Below are 19,962 nucleotides of genomic sequence, written 5' to 3'. Positions count from 1 at the left end.
CATCCTCTGCCTGTAACACATAAAGAATCCAGTCTTAAAAATAACTCCTTGTGGTTAGCAGGGCAGAAAGGGGAGGGAGAGTTTGGGATTAACAGATACACATTACTGTATACAAAATAGATAAACAAAGACCTACTGTATAGCACAGGGAACTATATTCAATTTCTTATAATGAGAATGGAAAATGGAGAAGAAACTGAAAAAAAAATGCATGTATGTATATGTATAACTGAATCGCTTTGCTGTACACCTGAAACTAACGTAAATTGACTACACTTCAATAAAAAATAAGAATAAAATTTAAAAAAATAACTCCTGTAATTTCGTGAAGAAAAGCACGATTCTGTTACACTGTATTTTGGAGGTTAATAGCATTTATTTGTTTGATGTAAGCATTTAAAACCCATCCCAATTTCTTTATTTAAAAGAAAAATATATATATACTTTCCCTCTTGCCTCCCTCCCGCTGCCACGGAATTGGCCTGGCTTCTTTCTTGCTGGAAGTCCTGGGATTTGCTTTATGAAAGTAGCGGCCGGTTTAGCAGCAAGGACCATTCCAGCCCCCACCCCCTTCCCACTCTCCGGAACACGGTGGAAGCTGCCAGAAGCGTGGCATTTCAGGCGCAGATGAGGTGCGAAGGTCCTTTTCTGCCAGTCATCTGCGGCTGTCTCCTCAAGGGGCCACGCGTCCCCATCCCGCTGCTGGCCAAATGGAGTTCACGACTCGGAACATGCATCCTTCGCTTTTGTCCTCAGCTCCTGCAGCTGTTTGATGAGGGGTAGGGGAGGGAGGAGCAAATCATCTCTCTTGCGGGCTGAAAAGACGTCTTGCACAATCCGTTGCTCCCAGTGGTCTTACTCGGCGCACCCCTGCAGCCGGCGCTGCACTGCGTCACCCGCCCGGGCCCCGGCGGCGCACCCAGGGCCACTCACCCCTCTGCAAACGGCGATTGGAAACGCACTTTCTCCAAGGGTAGTTTTCAAAAAGCTCAACCTTGAAAGAGTCGAGCTTTGAATTCAGACTACTCAATCCTTGGTAAAAATAAAAATTAACTTCTTTCTTTCTTACAGTGGGGGAAATAAAGGGAGAGACGGCTTTATCTGGGAGGTGCGACCGCCACCTGGTGGATGATGTTAGCTCAGCAACTAAAAAGGCTGCTTACTCTACAAAGAGTCGGTCAGTCATACATGTCTCTCTTCTGCTCAGTTGTGTTCATGGGGAGCAGCTCCGAGGAGGAGAGGAGAGGGATGGCCACCGCACAGCGTGACAGATGTTGTGATAGGGACAGTCTTGAATAGGGGTTAAGGGCGTGGGTGCAGGAGCCACACTGCCTGGTTTGAATCTCTGCTCTAGGACTTTCACGTTGTTAAGTTTGGCTGGGCTGTTAAACCTCTCCTGTGCCTCCACGTCCTCATCTGTGAAATGGGGCTGATAACAGTCCCCATCTCACAGAGTGACGGTGAGAAATCAACTGCCTACTCCCTGTAAATGCTTAGCACCAAGGCGGGTCATAGAAAGTATTCAGTATTAGTTAGTTGGTGGCATGGAGGAAAACATAGGGCTGGGGGCACCTTTGGACCTACTATGTGCTCGGCATGCAGTGGTGCATTGAGGATATGATGGTGAACAGAAACATTGCCCTGATCTCATCATCAAGTTTGTCTGGTGAGAGTGAAGGGTATGAGCAAATGAACAGCCAATGGAAGAGCAAAGCTCGTGCCTCCAGGGTCTAGCTGGGGAGTTAAACCTGGAAATGGGTAATTATAATTTGTGATGAGTTTATTCCAAGCTGGTACTCAGTGCTGTAGGAGCACAAAAGGGGCAACTCACCCACTGGGGGAGGGGGATGTTTGTGAGGAAGGGGCACCTGGAGGATGAGAAGGAGTCGCCAACTGAGGCAAGGAGAAGAGGGTTTGAGCAGTTAAAATGCTGCTCGCAATGGCTCAGAGATGAAATCAGCCTCAATGCCTTTGAGGAACTGACAGGCTGGGTAGGGCTGGAGGCCAAGGGCGATCTGAGAGGAAGGTGAAGATGCAGGCAGGGGCCAGCTCCCCGAGAGGGCCCTACGGGGCCATGAAGGGGAACGTACTTTGTCGTCAGAGCAATGGGGAGCCATGGAGAGGTTAAGGAGGGGGAGGAAGGTCAAAAGTGGAGAATGACCTTGTCATGTCAGTGGACCGGCGCAGGTGGGACGTCCTGCTGCAAAGGGTTGATTACCTGTATGTGGGAGGAAGTTGGCTACGTAAGTGGTGGGGTGAACCGGCGCACGCTTCCTCTCTGTTGTCAGAAGAGTAAAGTCAACGGAAGCCGGTGGAGCTGATGTGGAGAAGCCGGTGCCATCGCGTGGAAACACGCTCACCGCCGGGATGGTTTCTTTCGAAATGGCACCAACAAGGTGGGGCGGGGGACGGGAGAGGGTCAGAGGTCTGGCCCCAACGACTCTAACAGAGGAAATAAACAGCTCTTCCTTCTGAATGTAGCTACGGAAAATGAATGTGTATCTCCACTAAGGGACTTAGTAAAGAGAAACAACGGGGCTGACAGAGACACCCAGCTGGGACTGGGACACCCACATCCATCCTTATTCTTAGGACCCAAGTCCCATCACCTCCCTCTGCACCGGGTAGGACAGAGCAGGGAGAGGAGGAAGTCAGGAAAGGAGGAACATACTCTTGGCACAGATCTCGTGTGGAAGAGATGGTCCTCGTTTTACCCTTCATCCCTGCTACCCTTGCCCTTTTATAATTTGGCCATTCATTTAGTTGCAGGCAGACCTCGTTTTATTGTAGTTTATTGCACTTCACAGATTCTGCTTTTTTACAAACTGAAGGTTTGTGTCAGCCCCGCGTGGGACAAGCCTCCTTGCGCCATTTTTTTTCCAACAGCATGTGCTCCCTTATTGTCTCTGTGTCACATGTGGGTAATTCTCCTCATAATTCAAACTTGTTCATGATTAATCTGTTTGCTACGGTGATCACTGATCTTTGACGTTAGTACTACAACTCGCTGAAGGCTCAGATGATAAGCAATTTTGGGCAATAAAGTATTTTTAATTAAAGTATGCACTTTTTAGACATAATGCTATTATTGGACACTTAATAGGCTACAGTATAGTGTAAACATAACTTTTACATGCAGTGGGAAACCAAAAAAAATGTATAACTTGCTTTCCTGCAGTATTTGCTTTATTGTGGTGGTCTGGAACTAAACCCACAGTATCTCTGAGGTCTGCCTGTATTTTGTTATTAATACAATAAATGAATGTGGAATGCTGGTGTGTGCCAGGCACTGTGTTGGGCACCTGAGTACACGCTGTGGGAACAAAAAGGTCAGGGTCCTCATTTCATGTAGCAATTGTGGGGGTTGTGGGGCGAGGGTACCATACCATTCAATAAACACGTAAACCACTGAATAGGAAAGACTGATTTCAGATGGTGGTGAAGACCATGTATGAGGGAGGGATTGGGGACAGGAGCTGCTTTGGAGAGAGGGACCCAGAGTGGGTGCTCTCAGGAGGGGCCTACGGGCCGAGACTTGAATGGTGACAAGGTTCTGGCTATGTGAACCCCTTTCACCCACCAGGCTCTCTTGCAACCTGCTGGTCATCCCACAGGCGTCCGTTTGTGCCGATCTCTAGCGGAGCATGAGGAAGGCCCCAGGTGACAGTCAGCTCTGTGACTGTTCCATGTGCGCAGCCTCGTGAGGCTCAGTGGCGTCAGTCCACAGTCCACCCTACATTTGTCCCATCCTTGCTCTGGCCAGGGGGCTCTAGTTTGTGTTACATCTGTTGTCTCTTCCACCAAGAAAAAAAAAAAAATCAACCACTGGATGAAAAAGAAACATAAATCTGTTCAAAAGAATTCGAGAGCTATTGCAGTGGTAAGACCTTGAGGGGCCCAGATCCCAGGGACAAGAAAAGCAGTGTGATGGCTCAGTGTTCAGTGTAGCTCCCCTCACTGGGTGTTGCTGGCTTGTGAGTGGCAGCCTAGAGGCTTGGAAATTGAGCAGAGCTACAGGCAGTCTCATGGGCTAAAGGAATAAAACCTGGAGTCCAGGGCCAGCCCAGGAGGGTCCTAATAAGTGTCCTGGACTTTAAGTTGGGACACCTGAAGAGCTATACTCTAAAGAGTAACGTCAAACAAGACATACACCGGCTTATATAGAGACTGAAGCCAAGCTACAAACAACTCAGTTCCTGATAGGATTAAGATGAACTCCCCCTACCTTAACTTCCTGCCAGAAACAAAAGTAAATCCTCCATGGAGAAAGATAATATCATCCCAACCCTCAGATAATCTCTATAATTTTAAATGTACAGTGTCTGTCAATTAACTAAACAAACAAACAAACAAACAAACAAACTCCCCATCATAAGAGGATTCAAAGTCAAATAACAAAAAACAAGAGAGGGGAAAAAATTAGTGCAGTCACCATAGTGGTATTAAAAATAACTCTGATCAATATGTTCTAGAAAAGATTCTGAGAAATTCTGAAGAAGATAATTTGGCAGGACAGAAATGGAAATTCTAGAAATGAAAAACATAATAACTGAAATTTAGAACTCAGTGAGGGAGTTTAAAGGCAGGTTAGATGGTACTGAAGAGAGGATTCGTGAACTGCTATACAGATCAGTAGAAAATAACCAGATAGAAGCTTTGATAAACAGGTGGAAACTACAGACAAGAGCAAGAGAGATACATGGAACAGAGTAAAAAGATTTAACATGTGTAGCGGTGAGTCACGACTTGAGTAGATGAAATAGCCAAAAAAATAATGGTGTAGAATTCACCAAAACTGATAAATGCTATAAAATCACATATTCAAGAAGCACTATGATGTCTAAGCAGGACAGATACGAAGAAAATCATGCCTTGTCCTATCGATGTTAAACTACTGAAAAGCAAAGACAAAAAGAAAATCTGAAAAGGAAGCAGATGAAAAAAGAATGCATTACTTTCCAGTGGGGGCAGTAATAGGACTGACAGCTGACTTCTCAAAAGGAATAGTAGAACTCATCAGACGATAGAATTTCTTCAGAGTGCTGAAAGAAAATAGCTGGCAACTTTGAATTTGATACCGCCACAGGGTGTTAAAAAAGAACTGGGAAACAACAGAGGGAATCAACAAAGTCAACATTGATTCTTTGAAAAGGTTAATGAAATTGGTAAATTACTGTTGAGACCAAATCAAAAGAAGTGCATAAATTATCCATATCAGGAATGAAAAGGGGGATATCACAATGCTCCTAGAGACATTAAGAAGAAAACGAAAGCATATTTGAACACTTTTTTGCCATCAAGTTTTAAAGGCTAGAAAGAATGAAAAAATTCATAGAACACAATTTATTGAAACTGACCCCAAAAGAAATAGAAATCTAAACAATCCTATAGTTACTAAAAACCTCTCACAAAGAAAGCTCCATGCCAAGATGTCTTTATGGGTGAATTCTACCAAATACAGAAGAAAGAAGTCATTCTCTCTCATGAACGTAGAAGTAAAAAGTCTAAACAAAGTATTAACAGATCAAATTTAGAAGTACACCTAACATATCAATTGATAAACAAGTAGGATTTATTCCAAAATGCACGGTTGGTTTAACATTAGAAATCAATTAATGTAATTCATCGTATTTACAAAATAGAGAAGTAAAATCATATAATCATCTCAATAGATTATAGCAAAAGTATTGGATAAAATTTAACACCCATTTATTACCAAAAACTCTCAGAAAATTAAAAATAGAAGGGAACTTCCTTAATCTGTTAAATGATATGACAAAAAACAAACCTACAGCACATATTAAACTTAATAGTGAAACACTGAAACTTCCTTTTGAGATCAGAAACAAGACAAGGATGTTCACTACCATCATTTGTATCATTTGTAGTCAACCTCCTATTGGAGGTTTTAGCCAGAGTCAGCTGGATACCCACATGGACAAATGAGTAATCTTGACACTCTGTATCATACTATTCATAAAAACCAGTTCCAGATGTGCAGACAAAACAATAAAGCTTCTAGAAGATAACTTCTAGGAGAATATCTTGGAATAGGTGAAGATTTATTTAACCAAACACAAAAAGTATAATCCTAAAGAAAAATATTAATATTTTTGACCACATTAAAGTTAACATTTTTTATTTATTAAGAGTCCATTATGAGAATAAAAAGGTGAAGTGCAGATGAGAAAAAATTTGCAATACATACAAATAACCAATAGCTAAAATACAGAATATAAAAAGAATTCCTCTTAACGAATGAGAACAAGATAAGAACCCCAAATAGAAACAGACAAGATATTAAAGCGCAAAAGATAACATCCAATCGCCAATGAGCTCAGCTTCATACAGCATCAGGGAAACGCAAATTACAAGAAGGCAATACCACATTGTGATGGCTAATTTTATGTGTCAACTTACCCAGATATTTGGTGAAACATTCTAGACATTTCTGTGAAAGCATTTTTCAGATGAGATTAACATTTAAACCGGTAGACTTTAAGTAAAACAGATTACTCTCCATCATGTGGATGGACATCATCCAATTGGTTGAAGGCCTTGATAGAAAAAACAGAAAAAAAAAAATGACCTCTTGAAGAAGGGTGAATTTAGCTAGCAGATGGTCTTCAGACTTGAACTCCAGTATCCATTCTTCCCTGGGTCTCTGACCTGCTAACCTAGAAGATTTTGGACTTGTCTACGAACACATGCACAACCCCTCCATTGGTTCTTTTTCTAGAGTCCCCCCCGCCCCACCCGAGTGGTCTGTTCCCTCAGCTCTGCACCTCCCCCCTCCCGAGTGGTCTGTTCCCTCAGCTCTGCACCCCCCCCCCCAGTGGTCTGTTCCCTCAGCTCTGCAGCCCCCTCCCCCCGCCTCCCAGCAGAGGTCCGGCGCCGGGGTCCCCCCTCCTCCCCGCGTCGCCCGCCCCCAGTCGCTCTCCGCCGGTGGCTGAGGGCAGTTGGCGGCGGTGCCCGACGACGGCAGCGATGGCGGCGGCCGGCCGGGAGCGGGAGCGGGCGCGCTTCGTCTACGTGACCCGCTTCGGCTCGCACCAGTGCGGCAGCGTCCTGCGGCTGGGCGGCCGGCGGGCTCAGGGCCGGTGGACCCCCGGGCTCGGGGCGGGCCGCAGCCGAGAGGAGCCGCGGGAGGCGGCGGCGGCGGCGGCGGCGGCGGCGGCGGCGGGAGGCGGGGAGATGCCCCCCGGCTCCCGGCCCAGGGCCCCCGCTGCCTCCTCCCCGGAGCGGGCGTCGAGCGCGCGGAGCGGGCCCCGGCCGGCGGCGCATGCAGGTGGCGCGAGGGGCCGGGCGGGCGGGGCCTCGGGGTCTGTGGGGATGGCCGGCTGGCGTCCGTCCCCCCCGGGCAGCCGTCCCTCCGGGCGTCCTGGTGCCCGGACGGTCGGCTTCCTGTCAGCCTTCCCCGGGGGGCCGCTCGGGCCGTCGGCGGCTGGCTCCGCCCTCCTGTCAGCCTGGACGGAGGGACCGGGCCGGGCCCGCGCTTCGGGGCTGCCCCAGAGGGCGCCGCCTGCACGGGAAGGCCCGAAACTGAGCCCTGAGGTCGGACTCTGAGACGAGAGGCTGTTGGATGGGGTCCCTGAAGCCCCTCAGAGTGAGGGGGTCCCCGGCTTGCTTGTCCATGTGCCTTTCAGGAGTCACTGAATTTACAAATTAGCCCGAGGAGAACCGGCGTCGTCAAAATGATGTCATCTCCTCTTTGAGAACGGGAGACGACGTCTTTCCATCTTCCCTCTACTTTTGTGTCTCTCAGGGATGTTTGATATTTAAAAATTTTCCTTCTATAAGTTTTTAAAATAGTTTTATTTTATTTTAGCATCTAAGTCTTGTTTTGAATCTAGGAGGAATTCCTGTGATACTTGTTGTCGTTTTCATATTTGTCAGATTTGGGGAAGGGGGGACTTACTTTTTATTATTTGAGGAAAGTACTTTTTTTTTTTTTTTTAATGGAGGTACCGGGGAATGAACCCAGGACCTTGCACATGCTAAGCACACGCTCTCCCACTGAGCTGTACCTCCATATCCTGTAGGGTTTATTCTATATCGTGTAAATTTATTCCTAGGTAGTTGATCTTCTCTGCTGCTGTACATGGGGTTTCCCTCTTGCATAATGTCCTCCAAATGTTCATTAATTGTGTATGTAAAGCGTCTTGATAAAACAACAGCAATAACAACGTTGAGGAGATTTGAGAAAGTTATCCACCTGGTAGTACCCCACCACAATCAGGATCTAAAACATTTCCATCGACTCAAAAAGTCCATTCCTCTACCCATGCTTAAAAAAAAAAATAGTTTATTGAGATACAGTTCACAGTCCACTCAGTTTACCCAAGTAGATAATTGAGTGGTTTTTACAGTGTTGTGCTACCATCATCGCAGTCAATTTAGAACATTTTTACTACCTCCTCAAAAGAAACCCTGTAACCATTAGTCATTGATCATCCCCCCTTCACTGCCCTCCCCTCCCCCCAGCCCCAGCTGTAAAACGCTGAACTTCTTTCTGTCTCCATAGATTTGCCGATTCTGGATACTTAGTATAAATGGAATCATACAGTATGTGGGCTTTTGTGACTGGCTTCTTTCAGTTAGCCTATTGGGGTTTTTATGTTAATTTCTGATCCCAGTACTTCGCTGAATTCTTTTAGTATTTGGGTTAGTTTTATCATTGATACTGAAGATTTTCCAGGTATATTACTTGTAAATGGATCACTTTATTTCTTTTTAACCCGTTTTTCTGCCTCCAATTGACTTGTTTGTCTAACTGCGTTGGCTAATACTATGAGTATAATGTTGAATAGTAGTGGAGATAGCATCCTTGCCTTGTTTCTGATCTTAGAAGAAATACTTCTAGTATTTTCCCATTAAATAAGGTATTGGCTTTAAGACTAAAGCATATATATTTAAAACATTAAACTGTATTCCTCAGTTTTTATTTTCTTTCGTGTTTTTATCATGAATGGGTGTTGAATTTTGTCAGAGGCTTTCTTAGATCTGTGGTGATATATTTTCCATTAGATTTATTAATATGGCATATGATACAGGTGGACTTCCTAAGCTTGAACCAACTTTGCCTTCCTGAAATATATCCCATGTGGTTATGATGTACTATTTTCTTAACATTGTTGGACTCTGTTTGCTAATAATTTATTTAGGATTTTTGCATTGGTGTTTGAAAGAGGTATCTATAGTTTTTCTTTGTACTTCATCTGACTTAGCTGTCAGTTATATTTAGTTCATAAAAGGAATTAAGAATTTTTCCTTTCTTTTCAATGTTCTGGAATAATTTGGAGAACATTGGGACTATCTGATGTTTGAAGATGTGGTAGAATTCTTCTGTGAAACCATCTGGGTCTAGTGCTTTTTATGGGCTAATTCCTTAATAATTTTCTCTGTAACTTCTATGGAAATTGGTCCCTTCATACTTTCTAACTCTAATGGGTCAATTTTGGTAACCTGTATTTTCTTAGGAAATTATCCATTTCATGTAGATTTTTAAACATTTATTTGCATAGACGTCTGCAAATTAGTATCTTATGATTTTTAAAAATTTCTTGTGTTTCAATGGTTATTTCACCCTTTTCATTTTTTTCATATATGTGTTTTTTTCTTTTTCTTGATCAAGTTAGCCAATGTTTTATTTTATTAATTTTTTTAAATTCAGGAATTTTGTTTGTTAATTAGGTATTTTGTTTCTCTAGACTCCTAGACTAGATAATAAATGCTAAAGATATAAAGAAAATAATAAATAAAGATAAATACTACAGATAAAGTATTTCCTTATGTGTTTTCTTTTGGTTTATTTTGTTATTTTTATGCTTTCATTTTGAGCAAGAAATTTAACTCATTTATTTTTTCTTCCTTTTAATTGGTAACAATTTAGTTTAGTGCAAGGAATTTTTTTTTCTAACCACTACTTTAGATTCCATAGATTTTAATATATAGTGTTTTTATTGTCACTATTAAATTTATTTTTGTAATTTCAGTTTGTATTACCACTTTGAATCTAGAGTTGCTTAATAGATTTAATTTTTTAATTTCCAGGACTTTCTTTTCTTTCCTTTCCTTTTTCTCTTTCTTTCTTTCTTTCTTTCTTTCTTTCTTTCTTTTTTTTTTTTTTTTTGGCTAGTTAACTCTAGTTTTATTGCATTGTGCTCAGAATGTTGTTTGTAATGTCTCCACTTTATATATCTTACCGATGTTTTCTTTGTGACCTAATTTATGAACTTTCCTTTTTGTTCTTTTTCTTCTCTAAAAGCCATGAGATTAGAAGACTGTCCCTTTAAGTCATACTTGTCCCTTTAAATCATGCTACCTTAATCAAGTTGGTTCCATTAAATTGCATGCTTTTGGTACTTTATGTGGTATCTCGCCTTTTAAATTGTACATTGAAATGCTTCTGGTAGTCTGTGTTGCGATCTGCCTGGTTATGCTTTAGTATTTTCACATTTAGGGTGAATTTAATCTTTCTGTTGGTTGCTCCAGCTCTCCTGCAGGCACCTTTTCTAGTGTCCTTCCTTTCTCTCCCTTGCTGGCTGCAAAGCCCTGCTTAGGGTGATGTTGGAGCAGATGGGATCATAGTACCGCAGTTTAACAACTTTTCTCATTTTACTTACGTTTATTTTGCAGTTTCAGCGTTCTCTGTTTTCAAGTAATGCAGAGGGTGTGGTTTTCTGTAGAACTTTTGTAATGTAAAGTTGTTTGGTGAGAAATCTGGGAAGTTGATTACCCCACTGGGCATTGTGTTCAGCTACCCAGAAGTTCTGCATTGAAAGGTTTTGAACAAGAGAAGTGATGGGAAAGATTTACTTAGTTCACGCTGTGTACCAGAGATAAACTGGAGGCAGACAAGACTCAAGTCCAAGTTAAGAAGTATATAAATATTTTGTCTGGTGTCCTTTCAGAACTTACTTAATTTTACTTTGATAATTTAACTTACTTAAATTTAGTTTGATAATTTGGAAGTGTAAAGCTGTACTCTGTGTAAGTTGATTGGCTCCTGGGAGTGAGCTATGGTGGGAAGCCTTCAGAGATTCTTCATCAGGGGCACTGTTTTAGACTTCATACCACTCCAGAGATTCCATAGTTAAAAGGCACTCAAGGTTTTTTTTTTTTTTTTTTTTTTTGCCGCTATGCTGCTGATTTAAAAATTCAGGGGTAGCCCGAGACACCTTAGCACTAGGTTTCCAGCTCCTTTGAATAACAAGAACAGATGAAAGATTTATTCTAGGAATTGGACAGAGTGTGGTGGTAGCGGTGGTGGTGGTGAACTCTTCATCTTTGAAGCAGAGAGAGCAGGAAGTAAGGAAAGAATAAAATGCATCAGGTAAAAAGCCTGACTGCGTTAACACAGACAGATCAAAGAGACGTGTGGCAGTCCAGCACTAAGACAGTGGATTGGAAATGAAGCGCGTTGAAAAACAGACGAAGAGGCTCAAAATAGAACTCAAGAGACATTTATAATTGTCTACTCTCAGGATAGTGAGTCCTTTAAAGTATGTGCTAACCTTGATATGTTACCTTGTCAATCTCCTCTTTTAAAATTAGGTTTAACTCAGGAGGATTTGGCTAAAAAGTTTGACTTCCCCATACCTTTGAATGAAGCTTCCAAAATAATGAAGAAAAAGAAAAAGGTATATTATTGTAAAGGGGAATAAGTGATATTTTGAATTTTAGATTAACCTGTTTAAATACAAATGTGTAAAGATACTCAGGACAGGAAAAGTAATGCCATAGTCTTTCCAGTGTTTGAAGATACAAAACAATTTTAACCAAAATGTAACCGACTGGGAGCTTTTTCAAAGCATGAAAATATATGTTCCATAGAATATAACAAACTGATAGTGTAACATAAGAAAATCAGTGGATTTCACAGAAAAGAATAATGTATCTGTATTGGTGCCATATTGCTCTTTTAAAGACAAGGGATGTGCGTTAAGTTTCTAGCAGAAAAGCTGACAAGCGTGAACCTTTATAATGAACCATTTTCCATTTTCATCTCTGGTTGTCCAGATGTCATGGTAACTGGAATGTTTTAAACATATTCAAGATCAGCTGCTCTGCTAATCTTTGTTTCCCACCATGGTATTTTACTCTTCAGGTTAAAGAAATTGTTAGTTGATAACAACACACGAAATCATATTATTTCTGAGCTTTGAGTTTGATTTCCAATCCATGTATAGTATACAATAGCATTCAGAGTAACTAACCCGTGCAGCAGGTGTGCTTTGAGTGGGCATTTAACCTTCCCATTATACTGAGAAATCTTTCTTCCAAGAACCAATTCCTCTTGGGCAATAGCCAATATATACTTACACCTACTTTGTGCCAAACGGACAATGGGGTAAGTGCTTTACATATACTTTTCATTCATTCTAATAACCCAATGTGTGAAGTTGTTCCTAGATGAGATTAAAACACTTGCCCAGTGTCAAGCAACTGGTTTAAGTGGCAAAGCCAGAATTTGAGCCTGGATCTATTTGTTTGCTTCCATAGTCCGCATTCTTCCTGTTCAAGTATATCCATGCTCTCTAGTGCGTTTGCTTTGGTGTGTCCTAGGAGAAAGGTTAAAAATTAACTAGAATAAAATACACAAATAAATCATTGTCCAGTGGTTTAGACATATGAATAGAAACTCACTATCTTTATTACCTTTCAAAACAAAAGTGAGTATGTTGATACCATAGAACATTATGGACATTGCCTTTGAAGGAAGACTTCATCCAGGACAGTTAATTTAAATACTACAGAGAGGAAATGCTCGGAAGTTGGAAAAAGATATCAGAGAATTCAGTGATCATGGGAAAACAATTATGTTTAAGTTTTAGTCTCTAAGTGTAAGATTGCTTTATAATGATAATACCAAATTGGCATGCAGCACAGTTGAGTCAATCCCAATTGCCTGTATCGAAATGTATTCCTTGATTCTCTGCTCAGTGTTCCTTAACTATGCTTATCTTTTTAAGGCTTCAGTATGGAATGGAGTGTACAAAGTCATTTGTAAAATGCTTGAAGAAAATGAAAAATATAGACTCAGGCTGAAATCTCAACAATTACCTGGTGGAAGTAAGTTAACACGATTTTTATTGTATTAAAGAAGACTGGCTTCTCTAACAGTTTAGTTACCCTTGGGTCATGTTAGACCGGTAGTTTTCCTGATCGTCACGTTCAATGTATAGAACTGTAGAAACAAGGCTACCATATTATCACTGTTCGCCATAGTTGATGATGTCACTTACGTGTGGAATCTGAAAAATGATATAAATGAACTTATCTACTAAACAGAAACAGACTCACAGACATAGAAAACAAACTTACGCTTGCCAAAAGGAAAAGCGAGGGGAGGGATCAATTAGGAATTTGGGATTTGCAGATACTAATTCCTGTATATAAAATAGATAAACAACAAGATCCTACTGTAGAGCACAGGGAACTATATTCAATATGTTGTAATAACCTATAATGAAAAAGAATGTATATATGCACATACATATGTATATAAAACTGAATCTCTATGCTGTACACCAGAAACTAACACAACACTGTAAATCAACTATACTTTAATTAAAAAAAAAAGGAAGTACAGAACATTGTGGAGCTGTGAGTGTGGAGTGGACTGCAGGTGTGGGTATGAGTGAGAGGGTGCAGGGGTGCATGTTGACTGGACCTCACCGAGCGAAGGGAACGTGCTTGTCTATTAAATCTGAATTTGATGCCAACTTTTTAATACAGATTACAAAACTCATCCATATTGATGAAGAAAAACGTTTAATCTGCATTCTAGAAGTGTACATTTTGTGTCACTTTGTACTTCCACTTCCTTTTCGTGATGCTGCCGTCCAATGTAATGCATTTAACAAAATCTGCCCTCGAGTTATGGCCCTGATGTCATTATTTCATTCCTGGAAAACAACTCATAAATTAAAACGTTCTAAAGCTGCATCAATATTGAGTTGATATTGTGGCCAGAGCAAAATTAGATGTAATCTAGTGTGTTTATTAAAGTAGTTGAAAGTTCTGGATTCTCAAACAGTTAAGTTGGATAAAACTTATGTAACTAATAATGCCACATAAATTGGTGAATCATAAGTTGTTTTCTTTCCTTCATATGCATATCCTAATATATATGTTATCGTGCTTCTGTAAGTTTTTAGCAGTCATTCAATGACAAGTTTTATTTTGACAGTCAGTAAATCTGCAGAATTAGATTTTGTGAAGAATATTTTCATAAGATAATAAGCAGAACAGATTGCCGGGTTTTGTAAGCAGTCTAACACTGGAACCTCATCACTCTTCCTGTAATATTGCATCAGTAATAACACACATTGTTTGCAATAATGGCATATAAACTAATATTCACATTAGTGGTGCTCTGCTTTACTTTTCTCATCCAGTTAAGAAGAAGAATGAGGCAGGAGAGGGACTTATGAGGAAAAAAGTAGCCAGTGGTTTTGTAGGTGACAAGGATGTTTGAATAGACAGAGAAATGTGCAAAAAACCCAGACTTTTTTTTCTGAGTGTTAATCCAGATGCAATTACTTGAATAAACATACTAGATTACGTCTAATTTTGCTCTGGCCATAATCTTGAGCTTGTCGGGTTCTCTTGTGCCTCAGCAGTAGGCCTTCTGCTGAACATCAAATGACCTAAGGATTATTTAGCAACTTAAAATAATATGCTGTGTTTTCTAGAAATACCCTCTTATAAACAAAAGGTTACGTAAATCCTTTTTTAATTAGAATTTTAAGCCAGATTATAAAAACTAATAATTATATTTTAAAAATGTATTATAACTCTTATTCTTCAATTTGTATTTATTAATGAGAAAACCAGTGCCAAAGACTAATTTGAATTTTCCTTACATTTTATGTTGTTTCTAGACTCAGATTACACAGGATGAACCTTCTTGAAATCCTCTGGTAAGAATCCATTTAGATAACTATTAAAAAGTGTAGACTTCTTTCTTCCCTCTTACATCCTACCGTCTCCAATCTTTACTGCATGCCCATTGCTAATTCCAGCCCGTTTCCTTCCTTAAACCCAGTGCTTGGCACACAGAAGGGACTTACTCAATACTTGTTGAAATTTAATACACTCTTTTTGGGCCCCGTCTTCACAGTGCTGTTGAAACTTCTGTCTCCATGGTCCATGTTGTTTTTTTCTTTTTTCTTTCTTCTTTCTGAACACGCTGTCACATTTAATATTCTATTACTACTACTCCTTTAATTTCCTCCTTTCTTATTGTCCTGAAGACTATGTCATGGTCCTCTTCCTGCCTTTCTGACTGTATTTTCTGTGTATTTTTTTTTTTTTTTTGAGGATAGAAAGGAACAGCTTTATTGCTTTGCCAGGCAAAGGGAGTCACAGCAGGGTCATGCCTTAAAGACTGTGAGCCCCTATTTTCTGTGTATTTTTAATTTGCCCCTTTAGCTACCATCTAATAACAGGAAATGCTGCCCTGGGAGTAATTGTTGGTCCTACTCTGTCTTTACATATTTATTCTGAGACCACTCACCCATTTTATAGCTTTAGTCCCACTTTCTTGGCGTATGACCCTTAAATCTCTATTCTACTCCTGACCTCTGTTCTTGTACCTCTGAATTCATTTAGGCTGTTCTACAGTTACTTTTTTTTTTTTTTAAATTGAAGTACATGCAGTTACAATGTGTCAATTTCTGGCGTACAGCACAATGTCCCAGTCATGCATATACATACATGTATTCATTTTAATACTCTTTTTCATTAAAGGTTATTACAAGATATTGAATATAGTTCCCTCTACAGTTACTTTTAAACACCACATGTTTTAAACTGAGCATATCAACTCCTCCCCCTCCCTTTTTTTTCAACTGTGCCCTGGTTTACTAATCACCTGGGTTCATCCCATTCTTAGGGATAGGTTACACCCAGTGTGGTGGGGTTTGGAACGTAGTAGAAAAGGTAAGTAAGGAGGGCCTTGGAAACGAGAAATTAGATTTTTATAAGTGGGAATATGGGGGAAGGGTGTGTACTTTAGACACGGACATGAGCATATTCATGGAGTCCAAGAAGATGTTTAGGAATGCAGTTTGGTTAAAGCTTGTTTAAGGGAGTTGTAGTGAAGAAAGGTATACAGTACACTGAGACTGTATTTCAAATGGTCTCACATGAATATTTGGCCAAGAGTTTATTCTCAGTTTAGTAGGCAGTGAAGAAACATGGAACATTTCCTTAACCCTTTATTCCAAATGATTTCAAATGTACAGAAAGATTGCAGGGAAAATACATAGAACTCCAGAGTACCCCTCACCTAGGCTTACTGGTGTTTGCATTTGCTTTATCTTTCTCCTGCTCCTCTCTCTCCTTCTCTCCCTCTCTGTGTTTGTGTGTGTGTGTGTATAAAGTATTGCCCCCTGATACTTTGGTGTGTGTATCCTAAGAACAAAGATTTTTTTAATAACCGCACTACAGTTGCCAAATTCAGGAAATTTAATATTTTTCTAAGACTTTAACCTATATTCTATATTCCAATTTTTTTCAATGGTGATAATAATTTCTTTAATGGGATATTTCTTCTGATACCAGCTCTGGTTGAGGATCATGTGCTGCGTTTCATTGCCATGTGTCTTTAGTCTTCTTTAATCTGTACAGTTCTTCAGCCTTCCCTTGTTTTTTATGATAATGACATATTTGAAGAATGTAGGCCAGTTATTTTTCATGCTCCCTCCGTACTTGCTGATATCTTCTCATGACTTGATCCATATTTTGCATTTTGACTGGAACGTTACATAAGCAGTCGTGTCATTTCTTCCTCAGAAGCTCACATCTGGAGTCATGTGACCTTCATTTATCCCTTATTGATGATATTAACTTTGATATTGGTTAAGATGTCTGTTTCTCCACTACACATGGTTACTATTTTTCTTTTTATAAGTAATAAGTATTTTATGAAAAGATAATAAAAGACTGTGCAAACCTCTTGTACATCATCAGTATGGAACATTTTAAAGCGGTGGGTTGATCAGATCTGTGTTTTCAAAAGAATCAAATGTCATTTTGTGAAGAGGTTTGGGATAGAGACCAGACACGAAGTGAAAAAGATCTGGGGATTGTAGCAGCTGTCCGAGTGAGAAGTGAAATGCACTTACTGAGAGTGGAGAGGAGACAGGTGACTAGATGTAGGGGAAGATGAGAGATGATACTGAGGTTGGAGAATGAGTACCTAAGAAATAAGGAAGTCAAGAGAAAGAGCTGGTTTTGTGAAGTTACTGAGTTTTATTTTGGCGTGTAAATTTTAGGTAATTTCACTCAGGTGAAAATTCCAAGCAATTGGAATTCACAGTGGAGCCAGTGTGCTGTCTATGCTGCATAAAGGTCATGTGTAGTTCTAGTAGATGTAGTGAGGATGGAGGGAGAGAAGAGGACTGAGGATAGAATGTCAGGCAATGTCTACAATGAGGAGGAGGTCTCAGTCCCTCAAAGAGGGACTTAATTAGGAGGACAGAAAGAAATGATTGTAGGGCTGAGGGGGACGCAAATGAGATCAAGGGACTGGCAGTTCAAAGGAGGGCTGTGACGTTGCTCAGGGACAGTCAGGGGTACAGAAGGTAGGAGTATAGAAATACACCAGCTGAGCACACTTTGAGGTTCCCGCACTGAGAATAAAGCACAAGGTCCACGTGATGACGGTGTCCCCGCGATGACCTTGCTTGTGGGAGGCTGAGGTGGCCTGGAGTAAAGGCCTGTGGTATAGTGTTTTTGTGACACCGTTCTTGTAATTGGGGCTGTTGAAGGCACCAAGGGTATTGGCAGGAGGAGTTGGAGTGGAGAAGAGAAGTATGAGTTGCACAGTGAGTCCATCAGAAGCTTTTCATGGGCAACTAGACAAAGTAAGTTATCAACGCAGTGAAAGCAGGGAGTGGCTAACTGTTACTTTGCAATCTTAGAAATGTTAGAACTTTTCAGTGACCACTGATTATGACATATTAATAAGATTCAATTTTGTCATCTTTTATGTAGGATTAACCTATCTTTGGATCTGTTTACCAAAGAAGATTTTGAAGAATTTAAAGATGGAACTTTATTGAATCATATTTATGTATTAATTTTGGTGTGTTTTGTTGGAATTGGGACTTTAATTGTTGAATAGAAAAAAACTACATTCTCTATAAATTAGTATTTCTTTGCAAATTAATAAAAATTTTAGCTAAATATTATTCATACACATACAGTTGTTATTTCTAGAATGAATACTATTCCATACTTGTTCAAATTAATATTTTACATAAAATTTATATTAGCGTATCAGTATAACTGCATGCATTTAAAACGCCAACTTTCCCCTCTTATTAATGAGTCTGCAGCTGCCTCTTTATTCATCCCTTCATATAAATTTAACTGTTTTAAGTTGAATTTGGATTCACTTAAATTATTTTTGGCTTCCTCACTTTTTCTAAATTTCTCAATTACTTTATGGTCAAAACCTATAATTTACATAGTAACAATTATTTTGGATGTTTAAACTAATAGTTATTTTGAGCCATCTTTTCTTACTGGGGAAAGTTAGTAAATTTATTCAAACTCTAGATATTTCCTCTATCTCTTTAAATTTTTATTTAATAAGTTCTGGTGAAAATATATTAAATGTCTCTTTTGTTAAATAGAATATAGTAAATATAATACAGCTGTTCTTTGCTGACACGTCACTGAATAGCAACTGTAGTTTATTTTTGGTTCTGTAGTTCCAGAAGGGGTTCATGATGCCTGCATTAAGTCACCCCACGTTACTCAGAGGTCCTGCCTTTCCTTCATCTCTAGCCCAGAGTCTCTTTGTCCGATCTGCGTGAGTAGGAGCACTCACTTGCCAAATATGTACGTGACTCTTCCTTTCTTCTGCTTAGACCAAAGGCATTTTTTGTTTGTTTGCTTATTTTTTTATGAGGGAGGAGGTAATTAGGTTTTAAATTAAAAAAAATTATTTGTCTGTTTTTCAGTGGAGGTACTGAGGATTGAACCCAGGACCTTGTGCATGCTAAGCATGCACTCTACCACTGAGCTATACCCTCCCTGCTAGACCAAAGGCATTTTATTTTAGCCCAATAGTCCAGTATTTGCAACTTTTGTTTTGGGGTCTGCAGTGGGTGTTTAATGCTTAGCTGTGCAGGGTGGAGAGGGAAGAGATCTTTAAGTAGTTCAAATTAAGGATTTGGTGAATACAGAATAGAGGAGAAACATGTCAATACTTCAGAATATTACTTAGCCATTTATTCCAGCCACCTGAAAGATTGTAGGTGAGTTTTTAGAATTATGAAGAAAAACCAATGGGATCTTTTACCAAAGAAGCTAACTAAAATCCAAGATATTTTCCCATCTGGCGTAAACTGAAGAAAGGTTAAAATTTGGGAAAAGTTTTGGGTAACCTAAGAGTCTTTGAGAGTTGGTTTATAACACAATGGTGAGAGACGAGCTTTGAGTTTGGGAGCCAGGCCTGTGGGAGTGGAAGTGGAAACATACTAGTGCAGCACTTATTACGGGGAGGATGCCCGACAGTGGGCTGTGCCGCTGCGGCGGCATCCCTAGAGCCTACGTCAGGAAACTGTATAAATTTGCTTCTCAGACTTCCTACCACAGGGGGCGCGATCGACGGACGGCCCACCTGTACTGCACTGTGAACCAACTGCTGCGTTTGTGTGAGGCCCTGCTTCCCAACTGGTGGCCCCCGGCCAGTGATTAAGCGGGGGGGGGGGGTGGGATATTAAGGCAGGCACGTTTCTGTGAGACAGGCCTTGAAGACTCCCAACTTGCCTTGCGGAAGCTTTCTTAGAACCACAGCCGAGAGTGTGTAAGACTTTTCCTACCCAACCGTCTTTCCTTTCCTCTCCCCTGCAGAGGTCAGTCCTCCATCATGGTGGGGTGGCTCTCCCGGCCCCCCTTGCTCTCTCTCAGTTTTCTCTCATAGGCATCTCTCCAGTAAAT

At 40.5% G+C, this 19,962-nt stretch overlaps 1 protein-coding gene across 1 annotated transcript; it reads left to right on the top strand.

Annotated features, from left to right (window-relative positions):
• Window positions 1–6,888: 6,888 nt before the first annotated feature.
• C22H5orf47 (chromosome 22 C5orf47 homolog) lies at window positions 6,889–18,308 on the top strand. Its single transcript, XM_032465074.1, has 5 exons — window positions 6,889–7,288; window positions 11,557–11,642; window positions 12,975–13,074; window positions 14,889–14,927; window positions 18,007–18,308. Exons 1-4 carry the CDS (start codon window positions 6,988–6,990, stop codon window positions 14,906–14,908), a joined length of 507 nt encoding a protein of 168 aa, XP_032320965.1. The 5' UTR covers window positions 6,889–6,987; the 3' UTR covers window positions 14,909–14,927; window positions 18,007–18,308.
• Window positions 18,309–19,962: the final 1,654 nt, after the last annotated feature.

Source organism: Camelus ferus, chromosome 22, assembly GCF_009834535.1.
Source record: "Camelus ferus isolate YT-003-E chromosome 22, BCGSAC_Cfer_1.0, whole genome shotgun sequence".
Lineage (NCBI taxonomy): Eukaryota > Metazoa > Chordata > Mammalia > Artiodactyla > Camelidae > Camelus > Camelus ferus.
Note: the sequence above shows the minus strand (reverse complement) of the source record. Positions and strands in the feature narration are given on the sequence as shown.

What these genes read in the sequence shown, in the direction of transcription:
- C22H5orf47 (XM_032465074.1), top strand. Translation starts at nt 6,988, where the DNA reads ATGGCGGCGGCCGGCCGGGAGCGGGAGCGGGCGCGCTTCGTCTACGTG. An exon ending in TAATGAAGAAAAAGAAAAAG is followed by an intron (nt 11,643 to 12,974) that starts GTATATTATTGT and finishes TATCTTTTTAAG; the next exon opens with GCTTCAGTATGGAATGGAGT. An exon ending in TCAACAATTACCTGGTGGAA is followed by an intron (nt 13,075 to 14,888) that starts GTAAGTTAACAC and finishes TGTTGTTTCTAG; the next exon opens with ACTCAGATTACACAGGATGA.